This window comes from Thamnophis elegans, chromosome 1 (assembly GCF_009769535.1).
Source record: "Thamnophis elegans isolate rThaEle1 chromosome 1, rThaEle1.pri, whole genome shotgun sequence".
NCBI classification, from domain to species: Eukaryota; Metazoa; Chordata; class Lepidosauria; order Squamata; family Colubridae; genus Thamnophis; species Thamnophis elegans.
In genome coordinates, this window is record NC_045541.1 from 64716211 (window position 1) to 64731341 (window position 15131).

Consider the following 15131-nt stretch of genomic DNA (forward strand, 5'->3'; position numbering starts at 1 on the left):
TGGCAGGGTGAGCTCCCATCACTTGCTCTAACTCCTGCTGGTCCATCAGTTCAAAAGCGGACAACCAGGAGTAGATAGATGGGTACTACTTTGGTGGGCAACTTAACAGGGACACGAAAAGAGTCCTCAACTGGATACCCCCCCCCCCAGTCAACAATGATGTCACTGTTCAATCCTTTCAACCTGGAAGCACTTTAGTGCAGCAGTCACCAACCTTTCGGATCTCAGTGACCACTAAATTCACAATTTTAAATCCCATGGACCACCATCTCCCAGTCACGCAGCACCAACAAGGGCCGGGAGAATCACCCGCGAGATCCACCAAAAGATGAAGCTTTGCTCCCGCTCTAGAATTTGGAGCAAGTCTCCTTCCCCACCCCTCCCTTCTCAAACCAGGTGAGGAGTGACTGGGAGAGGAGGGTGAGAGGCAGGGCTCAGCCGACAGGAAGCAACGGGATGAAAGAGTCGTGGATTGCTGACACCTGTTGCTTCGGCCTGCCTGCGCCACAAACACCCCCCAAGCCACAACAGCAACATTACCTCATTACAGCAGGCGAGGGCTACACTACTCCTTGCACGTTGGCACTCCTGCAAAGTTGCAAGTTGCCTGTACCTCCCTGTATGGGGGAGATTTCCAGCCTCACCACGAGCTGCCTGGCCGGTCCTATATTTCAGAGAGAGAAAGAGAGTCATCCCAGAACAGCTCCTCCACCCGAGTGACCTCTGCTTTAGTGCTCCCAACACAACAGTACTACTACTACTAGTAAATGAAAAGTAGTGCCATATTTTGAGTGTCTTTGCTGCAGAATTCTTTTACATCTGGTGACTTATCTGTTCTTCTGCAAGTTCAGCTTCCCTCTCATCTTCCTCAGGAAAGGAACTGATATTTTTGGTATAGTCTCCCAGTACTGAGACCTATTTATTTAGAGCATAAGTGAATACTTGTGTACCTGAATGGCCAGACAGCAGTGCAAATCTATAGCGTATATCACAATCAACTCATTTTCTCACTTGATTTTCAGCCGGCCTCACCGAAAAGAAATAACACCATGGTGGATTACTACCAAGCACTCAATGTCCCACAAACTGCTTCTTCAAATGATATTAAAAAAGCGTAAGTAGCCCTTGCTTAGCGATCCCTTTGCCTAGCTGTAAAGCTAAAACTACCTTCCATTTGTGTTTGGCTGCACAGTTACAGCTTTCATGACTTAAAGTCAATGCATATCACCAGTGGTGGGATTCAAATAATTTAACAACCAGTTCACTGTCCTAATGACCATCTAGGAAGGCGTGGCTCGGTGGTCATGTCACTGGGTGAGCGTGGTCAACTCAATGTCACTCAGATTGATGGGTGCTTCCCTTAGCTGTTATAATGTAACAAGAGTGACAGTTTCTGTAAACAGGGCAATAAAGATTAGGCTAGAAACAACACCAGAGTGTTTCCTTCCTGCCTTCCTTACAGGATTAGCCCTGTAAAGTGTAAAAAACAAAGTAAGATTTCTTCCAACAACCGGTTCTCCTAACTGCTTAGCAAGTTAACAACCGGTTCTCCCGGATAGGTGCGGACTGGCTGAATCCCACCACTTCATATCACTGTTTGTACTGTGTATGTTAAAGGTGGTTGGAATTCAACACCTTTGGGAGAGTTCCAGTTTGGAAAAAATTTGTCATTTCTAAACATTCTGAACTGAAAGCTTGAATATACACCCATTTTGAATGTTTGACTGTGCATCCATTTCAACTGTGTAATAGGTATCTTTGAATTTTTTGGAAGTGTTTTGAGATTAAAATGGGGATGTTTCAACATCAAACACTTTGAAAATGCTCTAAATGGCTGGTCAGGCATACAAACTAGCACTCCAAGTAAGGTGTAGTGTTTCAAATTCCAAAATGTTCAGATTCAAAACAGTTTGTGCACTCCTACTACATGTTGTATGAGACAGGATCTACAGCATACAGTTAAGCATTCTTTAGTGTTCTTACTGACATTTTGACTGAGCTCAGCGGTGAAATCCTCTGAAGTCTGTCTGTTCAGTGAGTCTGCTACCAAATGTGCGGTTTGTGCCGGAGGTGCACCCGCGCAGCACCAAAAAAGGAACATTTTGAAGACTTCCAAGTCTGCAAAGGTAAGTAAAACAGTGGGGGGGGGGAATCCATTGTGCCATGCGATTTAGATTAGCTAGAAAGCAGGCAATCCAACGATTCTAGCTAATATAAATTGCATGTCTTACTTAGCTGATTGTCGTGCAGCTGATTGTTGGAAATACTGAACCGGTCGCATTTTTTACTACCAGTTTGGGTGAACCAGTCTGAATTGGTAGCATTTCTCCCCTGAGTGAGATGCAAGGGAGGCTAATGTTTGACTTTTTGTGAGAAGGCAGAGAACTTGGCTTGTAAGCACCAAGAAACACTGTTTAGCCATACATATGAAATAATAGGTACAATGTGATTACCTTTTGTAGGGATTCTGCTTTCTGTATTGCAATAGTAAGCACCTTTAACAAACATATACATTCAGTTAAAGTGACAATTAAAATAGATGTAGTTGTGAGCCATTAGTACCTTCTGGGGAAAATTATTATCAGAGAGGCTTTTCAAATTTCATTTATTTGGCTGTCAATTGATGGTTATCACACTGTCTGAGATTAGAGATGTCATTGTTGGTTTAGCATGAAATGGTTTATCATAATCAGCGCTCTCTCCCTGGAATGTTCTAGGTACAGGAGAAATGCACTGAAATGGCACCCGGATAAGAACCCAGGGAAGAAGGAATATGCTGAAAGAAAATTCAAAGAGATAGCAGAAGCATATGAGGTGCTGTCAGATGGTAAGAGATCAGGAACCTTCTATGTGCTCCATCTTATTTTCAAGAGAGCTCTTCTCTGAATTACTTTACTTTAGTTTTCCTTCCTTGTGTGACACAATAGTAGAACAGTACTCCATATACACAGTAATTTATTATGTACTAGCCATAGCCCAGTATTGTCCGGGTATTTATTTATAGGGGGGAAATATCCAGACCAAACATAATTTCTAATGTTGGATTTTTCCCCCTTACCAGAGGGAGCACCTTGTGGAGTACTGTGAAGCTGTTACCATGGCAACTCCACTGCACTGTACAGTAGAAGCCATTTTACAGCGTACAGTAGAAGCCATTGTAAGACACAATAGGCTGTATCTTAACAGAACACACACCCTGAGGGTTTTTAGGGGTGTCTTACCCCACAGTATTTTTCTGCAGAGGGTAAGTCATCTGTGTACCAAGTTTGGTTGAAATTGCTCGAGGCATTCCAGAGGTATGCTGGAACACACACATGCACGCGCACACACGCGCGCACACACACACACACACACACACACACAACAACCCACGGAGCTTTCCTTAGGTTTCCTGTCTACCCTTTTGGCTGTTTGGCTAAGGAAGAACCAGAGAACAATATCAAGGAACTAAAAGTTATGTTGAATGTTAGCTTCCGTCTACAGTCATTGAGCCTCAGTGTTGAAGGGTTGTAGAAAGGTTAGATATTCAGATGGAATTGTATGACTAGTGAAGTGAAAGGTGAATGTGCTTAAAATAGGAATTTTGACCCCTTCCATTGTCTTTGTTCCAGATTATAAGCGTGACCTTTATGACCTCTATGGAGTTGAGGGTCTTCTAAATCTAAGTACAGGTAAGCATCCTATTCTGAATGAAAGTGGGAAAGAGACCATATTCTCTGTGCATGTATTAAAGTCTTTGGTGCTTTAGTCATGGTGCTTGTCGCACAATTAGCCTCTTATGGAACCTAGTCTTCCCCATGCCACCCTTTAAGAATGGGAGTCCATTTAGCACCCCAGGACAATATCCATCCTGTACATGACATTCTATGTTTGCATCCAGGCAGTTTCTATTCTATCAGGAAATAGAATTTGAGTATGTAGTTTCATGAACATTCCTGTGTCAAAAAGGCCAAGCTGTTCAAAATGAAGAGGGATTTAATATTTAATCAGTACTTCTACAATTGCCCCCTTTGTTTCTCCCCCCCCCATGTGTGTGTGCATGTGTATGCCTGCGTGTGTGTGCGCGCTTGCAGGCACATGTGATGCCCTTATTTTACAGCATCTTAAAGATGTACTCCTTTGTAGTTAGGGTTTTTCTTCCCATCCTCCAACTCAGCATAGAATTCTCTCCGTGCTTATTCTGGCTCTGTGTTCTGACCTAGGCTTTCCCAGCAGCACAAAACCGAGTCCAATAAACCCCTTTCATTTAATTTATAGTGAATTCCTCTCCAGCAAAGTCCCGGCCCACAGTCTTTCAAGATAGTTCACAATTACGAAACCTTTATCAGGCTTGGAGACTGGCTAGGCCAATATTTTTCAGACGCCACAATACTTGGCAAGAATGCAGGAATGAACTAATTGTCTCCTGCAAACACCCCTCCCTTTTCGCTCCTCTTTTATTCCCTATTGGAAGCGCCATTCACCGGCCACCTGTAGCCTTACTCCCAAGTTGACCTTTGTTCCTTAGCCGTTCCCTTCATCTGGCAACTCTGGGAAGAGGCTTCAACTGTTCGTCTGCCTCACTGATGTCTGACTCCAAAGGCAGCTGATAACTGTCAGATGGACCTGGCGCCATCTCTGTCTTCAATGCAGAACACTTATCAGAGCCTTCCCCAGACTCCAGGACTGGCCCACATTCTTCCCCAACCTCCTCACTGTCTGAATCTGCTGCCAGATCTGCTGGCCACTGGTGCGCCACAACACTCTGCTTGCAACCTGCTATGGGCAAAGGGACCATTCCCAGCCCCAGCTGTCTTTAGCAAATCATCTCCTTCCTTTCTTCCTTTGGGAAAGTTGGAATTTATAATGGGTGGGTATCTGATTTGTTTTCTGCAAGGAACGGGAGCATGCCCCAGCTCAACAGGGACCCCTGATCTGTTCACATTTCGAGATGCGGATGAGGTCTTCAGAGAATTTTTTGAAGGACAAGATCCCTTCACTGACATCCTAGGTAAGTACAGCGAGTGCATAGCGGATGTGACATTGAAACCGGCTGTCTTGAAAATTGCACTTCTAGCTCAGTATTGTCATTGTTGATGGGCACCAGATCTCCAAATTTCAGTGGTGAGGTCTTGGCCAGCCCTAGCAGCACACAGGCATCCAAGGTGTGTATAGGTAATGGATAACTTGTGCATAATGATGTTATCATGCAAATGCCACTCCTTAGATAATTGTATTAGATGTCATGACATAAGTAGATAAATATAGCATTTGTGTGATGTCATCATCATATATTTGTCATTTTGATGTCACAAATTTGTTATGGGTGCCCTTGATTATCTTAAACAAGCAGGAATTATTCTAAACTTTAAATATTCTTCATCCAATGCCCCATATTTACCAAAGGAAGAGGTTTAAAAGTGGACATGCAAAATGAAGTTAATTAGGCAAAAGTCTTACTAACTACAAATAGTCACATACTAAGTACAAGAACAAGTCTCATTAGTTAGAAAATAGCTTTGAATGAGCAATTGCTGGGGTGGGCAGGAGGGGATTTGTGGTATGAGTATCCCATAACCTACTTTCCACTCAAGGCAAAATTCTGTTGGGAAGGGTACCTTGCCATCAATTTTTAAGCAGGAATCAGTGTGGTATGGTGGCAACCTTGGTGCTTCCTTCAACCTTGGTGCCAGAGGTAGGTTCCTAATGGTTCCGAACCGGTAATGATATGGTGGCCTGGGTTGCCAGAACTGGCAGCGACCCAGGCCTGCCATGCCCCGAAAACAGTTCCCTGGTCGTCACCACCATCATCTTGTTTTTGAGTTCTGCAAATGCACAGAACAATTTTAATTGAATTGCACATGTGCGTGCAGTGTGCATCCAGTGCATGCAGCACGCATCCAGCGTGTACACACAAAGTGCACGCATGAGCAAACCAGCAGTAAAGCTGGCCAGAACCCACCCCTGCTTGGTGCCACTCAAATACAGTATGTGATTTTCAATTTCCAGAACTCTTAGTAATAATCATGCTGACTAGGAAGCCTGGAAGTCAAAAACCACATTGAAAAAGTATTGGACTAACCCTGAAGAAACCTAGCTTAAAATCCAGGTATAGCCAGAGAAGGTCATGATCCTGGAGCACAATATCTTCCACAATACTGTTAGCATAAAAATTAATGACTGTTGTATGGGCCCTGAGCTTGAAAGAAAGATGGAGTATAAATATAACCATTGAATAATAAACATATCAACAATCAGTCCAGTCTACCTATGCATATGGGTGGGAAATGGGAAGCTCCAATTTGCCTCTGGCAACAAAAGATTTAGAGCTGCTTCCGGACTCAAGCACATAACAATCAACAGACAAGTTGGAATTTTAGTTAAAATTAATCACATAGCAGGAAATCTCCCTGCTGAACAGAACTGGAGGATGGTATTCTTTTGCTTCAGAAAACCTTTGGACAGTGTCCAGCCGCTGCAAGTGATTTACAGCCTGGGACTCAATAAAATTATTTAAAACATTAAAACACAAAGAAAAATCAAACAGGAGATAATGCGGTGGCATTCCTCCCTCAGTTATGTTCTTTTCCTAAAGTAAAGAAAAGGAGGAAAAATCGCTGCTTCTTCTCTACTGCAGGAAAAAGGGAAAAGGAGCCAGAATAATGACAGAAGAGTAGGGGTGTCAAACTCAAGGCCCAGGGGTCGGATTCAGCCCACGGGGTGCTTAGATCTGGCCTGCGGGGCCGCCCTGGAAGCAGTGAAGGACTGGCTCGTGGCGCCTCTACCAGCAAAATGGAGCTCGGGAGGGCCATGTGTTTTCACTGGCAGTGGTTGCAGGAGGCCGTCACAGCTGAAAACGGAACTCAGGATCCTGTTTTTGCTGGCGGAACGCTCAGGCCACCCTAGATGCCCCCAACAAGAGTGACATTGAGCTGGCCATGCCCATCCTAGTCATGCCCACCCTGGCTCCCTGAGGTCAAACACAACCCAGATGCAGCCCTCAATGAAATTGAGTTTGACACCCCTGATGTAGAGACTCAGGAACAAGAGCAACAAAAAATCTGGCCATTGAAGCAACAAACCTTTCTCATTACAGCATGGTTGCCCAAAGCTGTCAATATCCATGGTTGTTGTTGTCACTGTTGTTATTCATAGTTCTATTAGTCAAAATAGCAGTTATTAAATTATTTTCGTATAATAAATATTTGAGCCTTAACAAACATTCAGAAACTTAATGAAGGCATCAATGAGTTGAAGAATTCAGGGGGTCCTGGATACAACCTATTATTTTGTAGAAGTTACAATGAAGGTAGCGCTAATAATTAAAATACAATACAAATTGTTGTTTACACATTAATGAAAAACACAAGACAAGGTTGAAGATAAGCAAGTTTCAATTGCAGCCAGCTATTAATAAAAAAATCCAAACTGTGCCAAGTGCAGGAAATTACAACCACATTATTTCCAGCTGCCAATGTATCAGGTGCTAGATACAGAATACCATATATAGACATTATGTATTGCACTAAACCACATGAACAGAGGTGGGTTGCTCCCGGTTCGGCCGAACCGGTAGTGGTGATTTGACCTGGGTCGCAAAACCGGCAGCAACCCAGGCTGGCCACACCCCCGAATCAGTTCCCTGGTCTCTTCTGCCATTGCCGGCATGTTTCTGCATATGCACAGAACAATTTACAGTCAACTGCGCATGTGCAAGCAATGCACGACAGGGGCGCACGCATGCAAACCGAACCGGTACCAACTAATACAGGAAATCACCCCTGCACACAAAAGTTTACAATTAATATTTTGTTAATCCAAGGAGTTATTTTGTAAATCATGTTGTGTGAACTCACCCAAATTCTAAATTATTTCCTAGACCACGTGTGAACATAGTCATGTTTGGGCCATTCCCAAATAGAAGCTCACCTGAATAGGCTTTTACAACCAACCAGGCCCCACCTTATCTGGAGTTCCATCAGGCCTCCGTTTAATTAACAGACATTCCAATGTTAGAAAAAGGCTTATTGTATTGCAACGTATGTTGCAACTAGCATCTGCAAACAAGATCTTTGAAGTATGTGATGTCATGCACTCTTGTAACAGTCAACATTGCCCTATGATAGCTGAGCAACAAAAGCTTAGCGAAGGTGTCTTGCCTAGAAGCTGTACTCACCTTTAGTATGTAAGCTTAAAACCAGGTCTTTCATTTAGTAGGCTAAAGTTCAACTTTCTATTACCAGATATCTCTTTTCATTGCAATGTATCTATTAAAGAAATTGTTAAAGAATGAGGACCGCGAGCCCTGAGGATTCTTTTTTCTAATGTGACTTTTCAATTTGTGCCAAATTGTGTATGGGTTACTTTGCACAAACTGTATTTGTGTTTCAGAACACGCCCCAATAGTCTTTAGAAGTTAGGTAGGCTGCAGTTGTAGCCCAATTAAAAACAGACAAACTGTTGGGCCGTTTGATTAACTTTTGGGCTCTACTGCTTGTGTGAATGCAGATAGTGACATGTCATCCAAATAGTTCCAGATAGTCAAGAGCTGGAAAAAAAGTGAACCTTTCTGGAAAGATCCTTGATCAGTTCTTGCAAATATAGGAGTGCCTCTCTTACAAAAGTCAACCTCCTGGATTCAAGGTTGTTAAATTTTGACATTGTCTGTCATGGGTATTTTCCTTCTAAATAAAAGTCCTCAAGAGGCATGTGGGAACCAAAAAGGTAGCATACAAAATACCTGATACTGAATAGCTGAAACCTATTTTTCCTCTTTCAGCATTGTTAATCACAACTTAATTTACTTTGAGTACAGTATTTGATCTCCTAGCTATAGGCTTTTTATCTGAATCTCAAGCCTTCATTGAAGGATGCATTTTGTCAATAACAACTTTCATTATCTGTTCAAGCTTATTTAATATAATTGCAGATTTTTATTATTTATACATCATCCAGAATCCTTGAGAGCTAGATGGAATACAGTCATAGTAATAGTATAAATCTACTGCTTGAAACAACCACATCTACCATGTCCTCATGATATCTTCAATTTATTAATTTTCTTTCTTTCTTTCTAGAAGACTTTTCATCCTATACTGATGGACCTGGAGGAATATCTACCTGGACCATGCCAGGAAGTGCTACTTTCTCCTATTGCTCCTATAATGCTCCAGGCCAGACAGGTAAGGCTCTGCATTCTCCCTTCCCTTGTTTTCTCAATCACAGAATAGTCTTTGTGCCCCAGTTGTTGTGTATGATAATTGCACAGTTTTCATTGGAGGATGGCTTCATACTGTATATTGTACCAGGCTAGAGTTTGCTCAACATGGGTTGTGGAAATATAGCTGATTAAATTTATACATCACAGTAATCCACGAACTATTATTTCAAAACCACAATGGCCGGGTTTATATAATAGTTTGAGTCAAGGCTGAGAAACCACATTATGGCTTTGAAAACCAGTTTCTGCTTTTTTAAAAGCTTGGTCTGGCTCCATCTATCCTTAGGGACTTGTGCTATTTTTTCAAATGCTTGAGTTTTTTAAATAAATTAAATTAATAAATAAATCTAATTCCCCCATTACATTTGTATTCCTCTTTGTCTTGTTCCTTGTTCAGCAAAATATATTTCCCATTGACCTGGGAAAACTTCTATCATCTCTTAGGGGATTATTCAACATTTTTATTACTGACCTGGATGAAGGGATTGATGAATTAATCAGGTTATGCAGAGTAAAAAAGTGAGAGGTTTGGGCAACACCCCAAATAACAAAACAAGATGTTGTTTAATAGAAAGAATTGTAAAGTGTTACATTTAGGAGGGGAAATGTAGGGTACACCTACAGGATGGGGAATATATGGCTATGAAACACTACATTTAACAACTTGGGTATGATTACTGACAATAAGCTGAACATGAATCAAAAATATGAAGCATCTGCTAGTTGGGCTAACATAGTTCTGGAGTACACCAGAAGATGAATCATATCAAAGACAGATAAAGTCATTACCCCTCGGTACTCTATTCAGATATACATGGAAAACTTTGAGATTCTAGGCACCACATTTCCAGAAGGATTTCGGCAGATAGGAGAAAGTACAGAGTAAGGTAGCAAGAATGATCCAGGGAACTGAAGCTTTATGTAATGAGAATAAGCTGAAGAAACTTAGGATGTTCAACCTGCAGAAAAGACCAAATGGGGTCATTATGACCATTTTCAGCACAGTGGTGGGTTGCTGCTAATCCTGACCAGTTCAGCCGTACCTGTAGTGGCCTGGAGAAGCTGAGATCGTACTGGTACAGTGGCTCGTTTGTCTCACCCGCCCACCCGCACTCTATAGCTGTATTTATGCCAAAAGGCACACTGCGCACACACGCACAGTGTGCGGACCTTGCGCACCCCGAAAAGCAGCTGGGTGTCGCAGGGGTGGTGGATTGCGCATTCATGCACAGTGCACATCAGGCTTGTGCACGGACAGACCGCAATCAGCGTACCAATAACGACGTTAAGAGCAACCCACCACTGGTTCAGCAGGTACATAAAGAAAAGATAAACAAGAATATTTTCCAGGGCCCAAAAAGCTTGAACCAGAAATAACAAATAAAAAGTGCAACTATCTATATTTTGTTTAGGTTTATTTCATTTAAAAATATGTTTAGTAATAAGAGTGGAACAGTTTATCCTTGGAGGCCATAGGTTCTCCAGCTCTGAATATTTTAAAGAAGCGGCTGGACAGGATGGTTTAATTGGCTGTCCTGCACCTTGCAGAGAGCTGGACTAGATGATGTTTGTGGTGCCATTGTGACAATTCTGTGATTCTGTATCTTCTATCTTGCTGTCTGTTTCTGTCTCTCTTCTCAGCAATAAATGTTGACTTTCCTCCTCCTCCGCCTCCTCCTCCTTCTCCTATTTTTCACTTTTCAGATTTCTATACTACTTTTGGCCCTGGTGCTGAATTCGGAATAGGATTTCGCTCCATCTCCACTTCTACAAAGTATGTCAATGGCAAACGGATAACCACCAAAAGGTGAGGTGATGAGGATGATCATGTAATTCTTGGGGATAGCTAGTTCCCTCAATCATTTCCACTAAAGCCAAGGAACTTTCCCAAAAAATAGTAGTAGATATAATGCTAGGGATTAGAAGCACCAAAATACTTCCTGCTTACAGGGAAGACATTAATGCTACTGTTTAACTTAAAGCAGCTTTCTTCCAAAAGATCACTACTTTTGCCTTGCTTATACCCATATCTTTTTTTTTAAATGATATGTTTTGTAAAAAAAATATTGAAGTTATCCAGGAAGCTTTTCTAAATGAATATTAAAATAATGAAATGAAGATTTCTGGATGTTGATCTGTTTATTTATTAATAGCCAAAAGGAGTTTTTCAGATGTTTAGTTTTATCCTTGTTCATTTTCATGTTTTTCAGTTAGGGATGAATAGATACTATTTATTATATTCTTTTCCCACAATCAAATTATGTGTTTAGATTAAAGTTCATCCATCAATTCTTGGAAATTTTATATAATTGTAAGCTATAGACATGAATTAAAACCTATTTATATGTGATTATGAATACATTAAAGCCTTATACACTGGACCATATTACTATAGCCAAATCAAACTAATAAGTTGAACCAGTTGTGGGATTCAAATTTTTTCCCTACCAGTTCAATTTTTTTCCCTACCAGTTCCACACCTTGGTGGGTGTGGCTTGGTGGGCATGGGGGTCATGTGGCTGAGTGGATGTGGCCAACTCAACATCACTTATGGAAAGGTGGGGCGGTACCACCCCACGAAGTCACGCCTACCCAACACCATTCCCACAGAACCCACAGAAAAGTTCGCCCAAGTCTTCTAGCATTCAACCTGGCTGCTTCTCACCTCCTTCTCATGCTTGCTCTGTTTGTATGAGCCTGAGAAGGAGGAGAGAAGCAGCCACATTGAATGCTGCAGAGAGAAGCCAAACTTTTCTGCCTCCCTTTGTAGCAGAGCTCCTCGGAAGGCAGCTCCTCTGGCTGCCTGTCCCTTTATGGTCTCCCCCCACCTGCAGTGAAGTACCTTAAAGGCTGCAGCTGGTGGCTTTCTTCCAAGCAGCTCTGCTGCGACGCCATCTCTCCGGTGCAGCAGGCCGTTCTCCTGGCTGTGTCCGGCAGCTGGCGGAAAGTGGCACTGGCAGATCATGGGGGGCACATGCATGGCTGACGTGAACAGGGCGGCAATGGCAGCGACGGTCATGGGACTTGTCACTGCCGTCCTTTGTGCTGGCTGCACAAGTGCACCCCATTGCCTGCCAGTGCCGCTTGCAACTGGACCCATCCAGGAGAATGGCCTGCTACGCCGGAGGCACAGTGTCTCAGTGAAGCTGTTCAGAAGGCAGCCGAAAACAACCGGCAGCTGGAGGCTTCCCGCGAAAGTGTCCCTTCCCACCAAAGCAACTGGAACAAAAGCTAGGTGAGCGAGATGGAGGGTGAGTGGGTGACAAGCAGGTGGTGGCTCCAAGGCAAGACTGAAGCCAGGGAATGGCATGTTCCCCTGCCGAGGCGGGCAGTGAGCGGGTGGTGGCTCCAGGGCCAGCTCCCGACCAAAGGCAAAGGGTGATCAGGTGACATGCTTACTTACCTTTGGTGAGCTGAGCAGAGTGAGCGAGGTGCGAAGGCTACTGGCAAAGCACATACCTGGGTTGCATGGTGAAACAAAGGTAACATATATAGGGCTGGGATGGGCGACTTGAGTATTGAGTGGGTGGGTAGGGTGAGTGAGCATCAAGTGAGCAGGCGAGTGGCGACCAGGCGACCAGGTGGGGGGTGAGACCATCCAACAGTTGCTACTGGTTCAGCAATCCAGGCCAAATTTCCTCTACCGGTTCATGTGAACTGGTGCGAACCGGCTGAATACCACCTTTAAGCTGAACATTTCTGAAGAATGTGATGCATTGGCTGATAGTTCTTAGATGGAGAAAGCTACAGATGAAATCACCAATGTTGCTCCTCTGCAAGGAGAGACTCAGGGGTGGGGGCAGGACTGATGGTAAGTGGCCAAAATATTCTGGGGTTGATGTTTCAGTTCCTACAAAAAAAGGAAACTGGGCTATTTTGCAGGATTCTTGAACATGGACAGGAGAAATTAGAAATTGATGAGAATGGTTTGCTCAAAGTGGAAGACGCCCAAGGTAAGATATCTGATCTGGAGAAAACCATTGAATATATATGTACTAGGAAGAAAGATGAAAGGGTTTTGGTGCAAATACTTGCAACAGAGGGAAAGAAGTTACATAACTCACTCTAGTTAAGGACATTTATGGAGACAAGAGGGTACATCACCTCATGATCCAGTGGCATCTATGCAAGCACTAGATAAAAAATGGGCCATATTCTAAATCTGGGGCTCCATATTCTCCTGCCTTTCTCTCTCTGAATCATCATATTTGTTAAATTTTCATATCTCTGCCTGAATCTGGATACACACACACACGTGGCTCAATCCTCATATTTCCCCCACATACTGGAAGTGTAGGAAATGTTGAAATCTAACAAATAGACTTGAAAATCAGAGGCTACACATTTCTGGATTAGACTGCCACAAGCCAGCTTTCCTTTATACATTTCTTTCTTGCCACCAGCATCAAGACATCCTGTAACGGGTGTTATAGGCTTCCCAAGAGCATGAAGCAACTTCTTGTCCTGACAAAAACCCCTTTTATTAATTTACTGTGAATTCTTTTCATTCATATTCAACAAAGTCTTTCAAGGGAGGGTTTACAGTCACAGGCCTTATCTGGCTTGGAGAGCTGCCAGGCCGATATCTGCAAAATTTGGCAAGGAATCTCGGAGAGTCACAAACCAATTAAGGGAACTAATTGTCTCCTGCAAACTTCACTCCCCTTTCGCTTCTCTTTTATTGCCTATGGGAGGGGACATTCATCATCCACCTGTGGTCTTACTCCCAAGTCTGCCCTTGTTTTTAGCTGTTCCTTTTGTCTGGCAACTCTGCGCATGCACACACTGGGAACAGGCTGCAGCTGTTCATCTGCCTCACTGATGTCTAATTCTGAAGGCAGCTGATAACTGGCATACAGCCCTGGCCCTCTCTCTGCCTCCGACACGGAGCCCCCATCAGTGCCTTTCCCAGACTCCAAGACTGGCCCATGTTCCTCCCCAACCTCCTCACTGTCCAAAGAGAGAGCCCCTTCCTAGTTCTGTTCCTACCCAGTTCTGAATAGTATATTTATTTGCAAGGTAGGCCAGCCTTCAATGTTGTTCAGCCAAACTATAGAGTAGATGGGCAAGCTAGGAATCTCAATCTCACACATTTTTATACAAATGCTATTTCTCCAATCCCCTGTGGCTCAGGAAATCTTTCCCCTCCCCCCTCATTTAATACTGTATTGGGGAGTCAGTGTTAGGGGGAAGGGCTTTATGAACCACATAGGGTGACATTAAAGGGAATATGAAGGGATATTGTTCTTTGCGTCCTCTTATTTTTCTCTTTCAGATCCCAGCAGCAACCTGACAGCCACCATTGAACCTATCCAGCAGGAGCAACCTGAGATCTTGAGCTCTGCAGCAGACATGTGGGCTTTACCACGATCGCAGAGTGCTGACTTCTCTTATGCCTACCCTAGCAACGAAGACAAACAATTGCATCGGGCCATGGCCTCTAGTCTGTCTGAAATGGAGAATGTGGGGCAGTACTTAGCACTTGCCCAGGGCTCAAAGAAGAGACGGAGTACCACTCGGCGACCACACACAAGAACTCTGGGACCCGGTGAAGAAGTGGCATCTGCTCCATTGGCCATCAGAGCCAAGAGTCCAGGTGCAGGAGACAACATTGAGAAACAGAGGAAGCACAAGCCACCTGAAGCGCCAAAAGTAGAAGTCGTTGTTGATGTACCAAAGAGCCCAGCAGTGAAAGACTGTGCTGCCCCTAATGACGTGCAGTATGTCTTTCCTGAAATTATTCCTTCCCGCAGAGAGAGGGAATCAATCATGTGCGCCATTCTCTGAATTCAAGAATGCAGGAGGGGAACAACTTATGTCCATTAAATGTAACAATCTGGCTATTGGTATCCATAATTTCATTATACCCTGGAGATGTTCTCCAGATGTTCCTCTGCTAAGGTCCTTCTAATTGGGAGCTACAAGAAATGTC

General features: G+C 43.4%; 1 protein-coding gene across 1 annotated transcript; it reads left to right on the forward strand.

Annotated features, from left to right (window-relative positions):
* Positions 1 to 1049: 1049 nt before the first annotated feature.
* LOC116503790 (dnaJ homolog subfamily B member 6-like) lies at positions 1050 to 14986 on the forward strand. Its single transcript, XM_032210413.1, has 8 exons — positions 1050 to 1114; positions 2718 to 2827; positions 3612 to 3671; positions 4877 to 4990; positions 9057 to 9161; positions 10904 to 11006; positions 13082 to 13152; positions 14475 to 14986. The coding sequence occupies exons 1-8, from the start codon at positions 1050 to 1052 to the stop codon at positions 14984 to 14986; spliced, it is 1140 nt and encodes a 379-aa protein (XP_032066304.1).
* Positions 14987 to 15131: the final 145 nt, after the last annotated feature.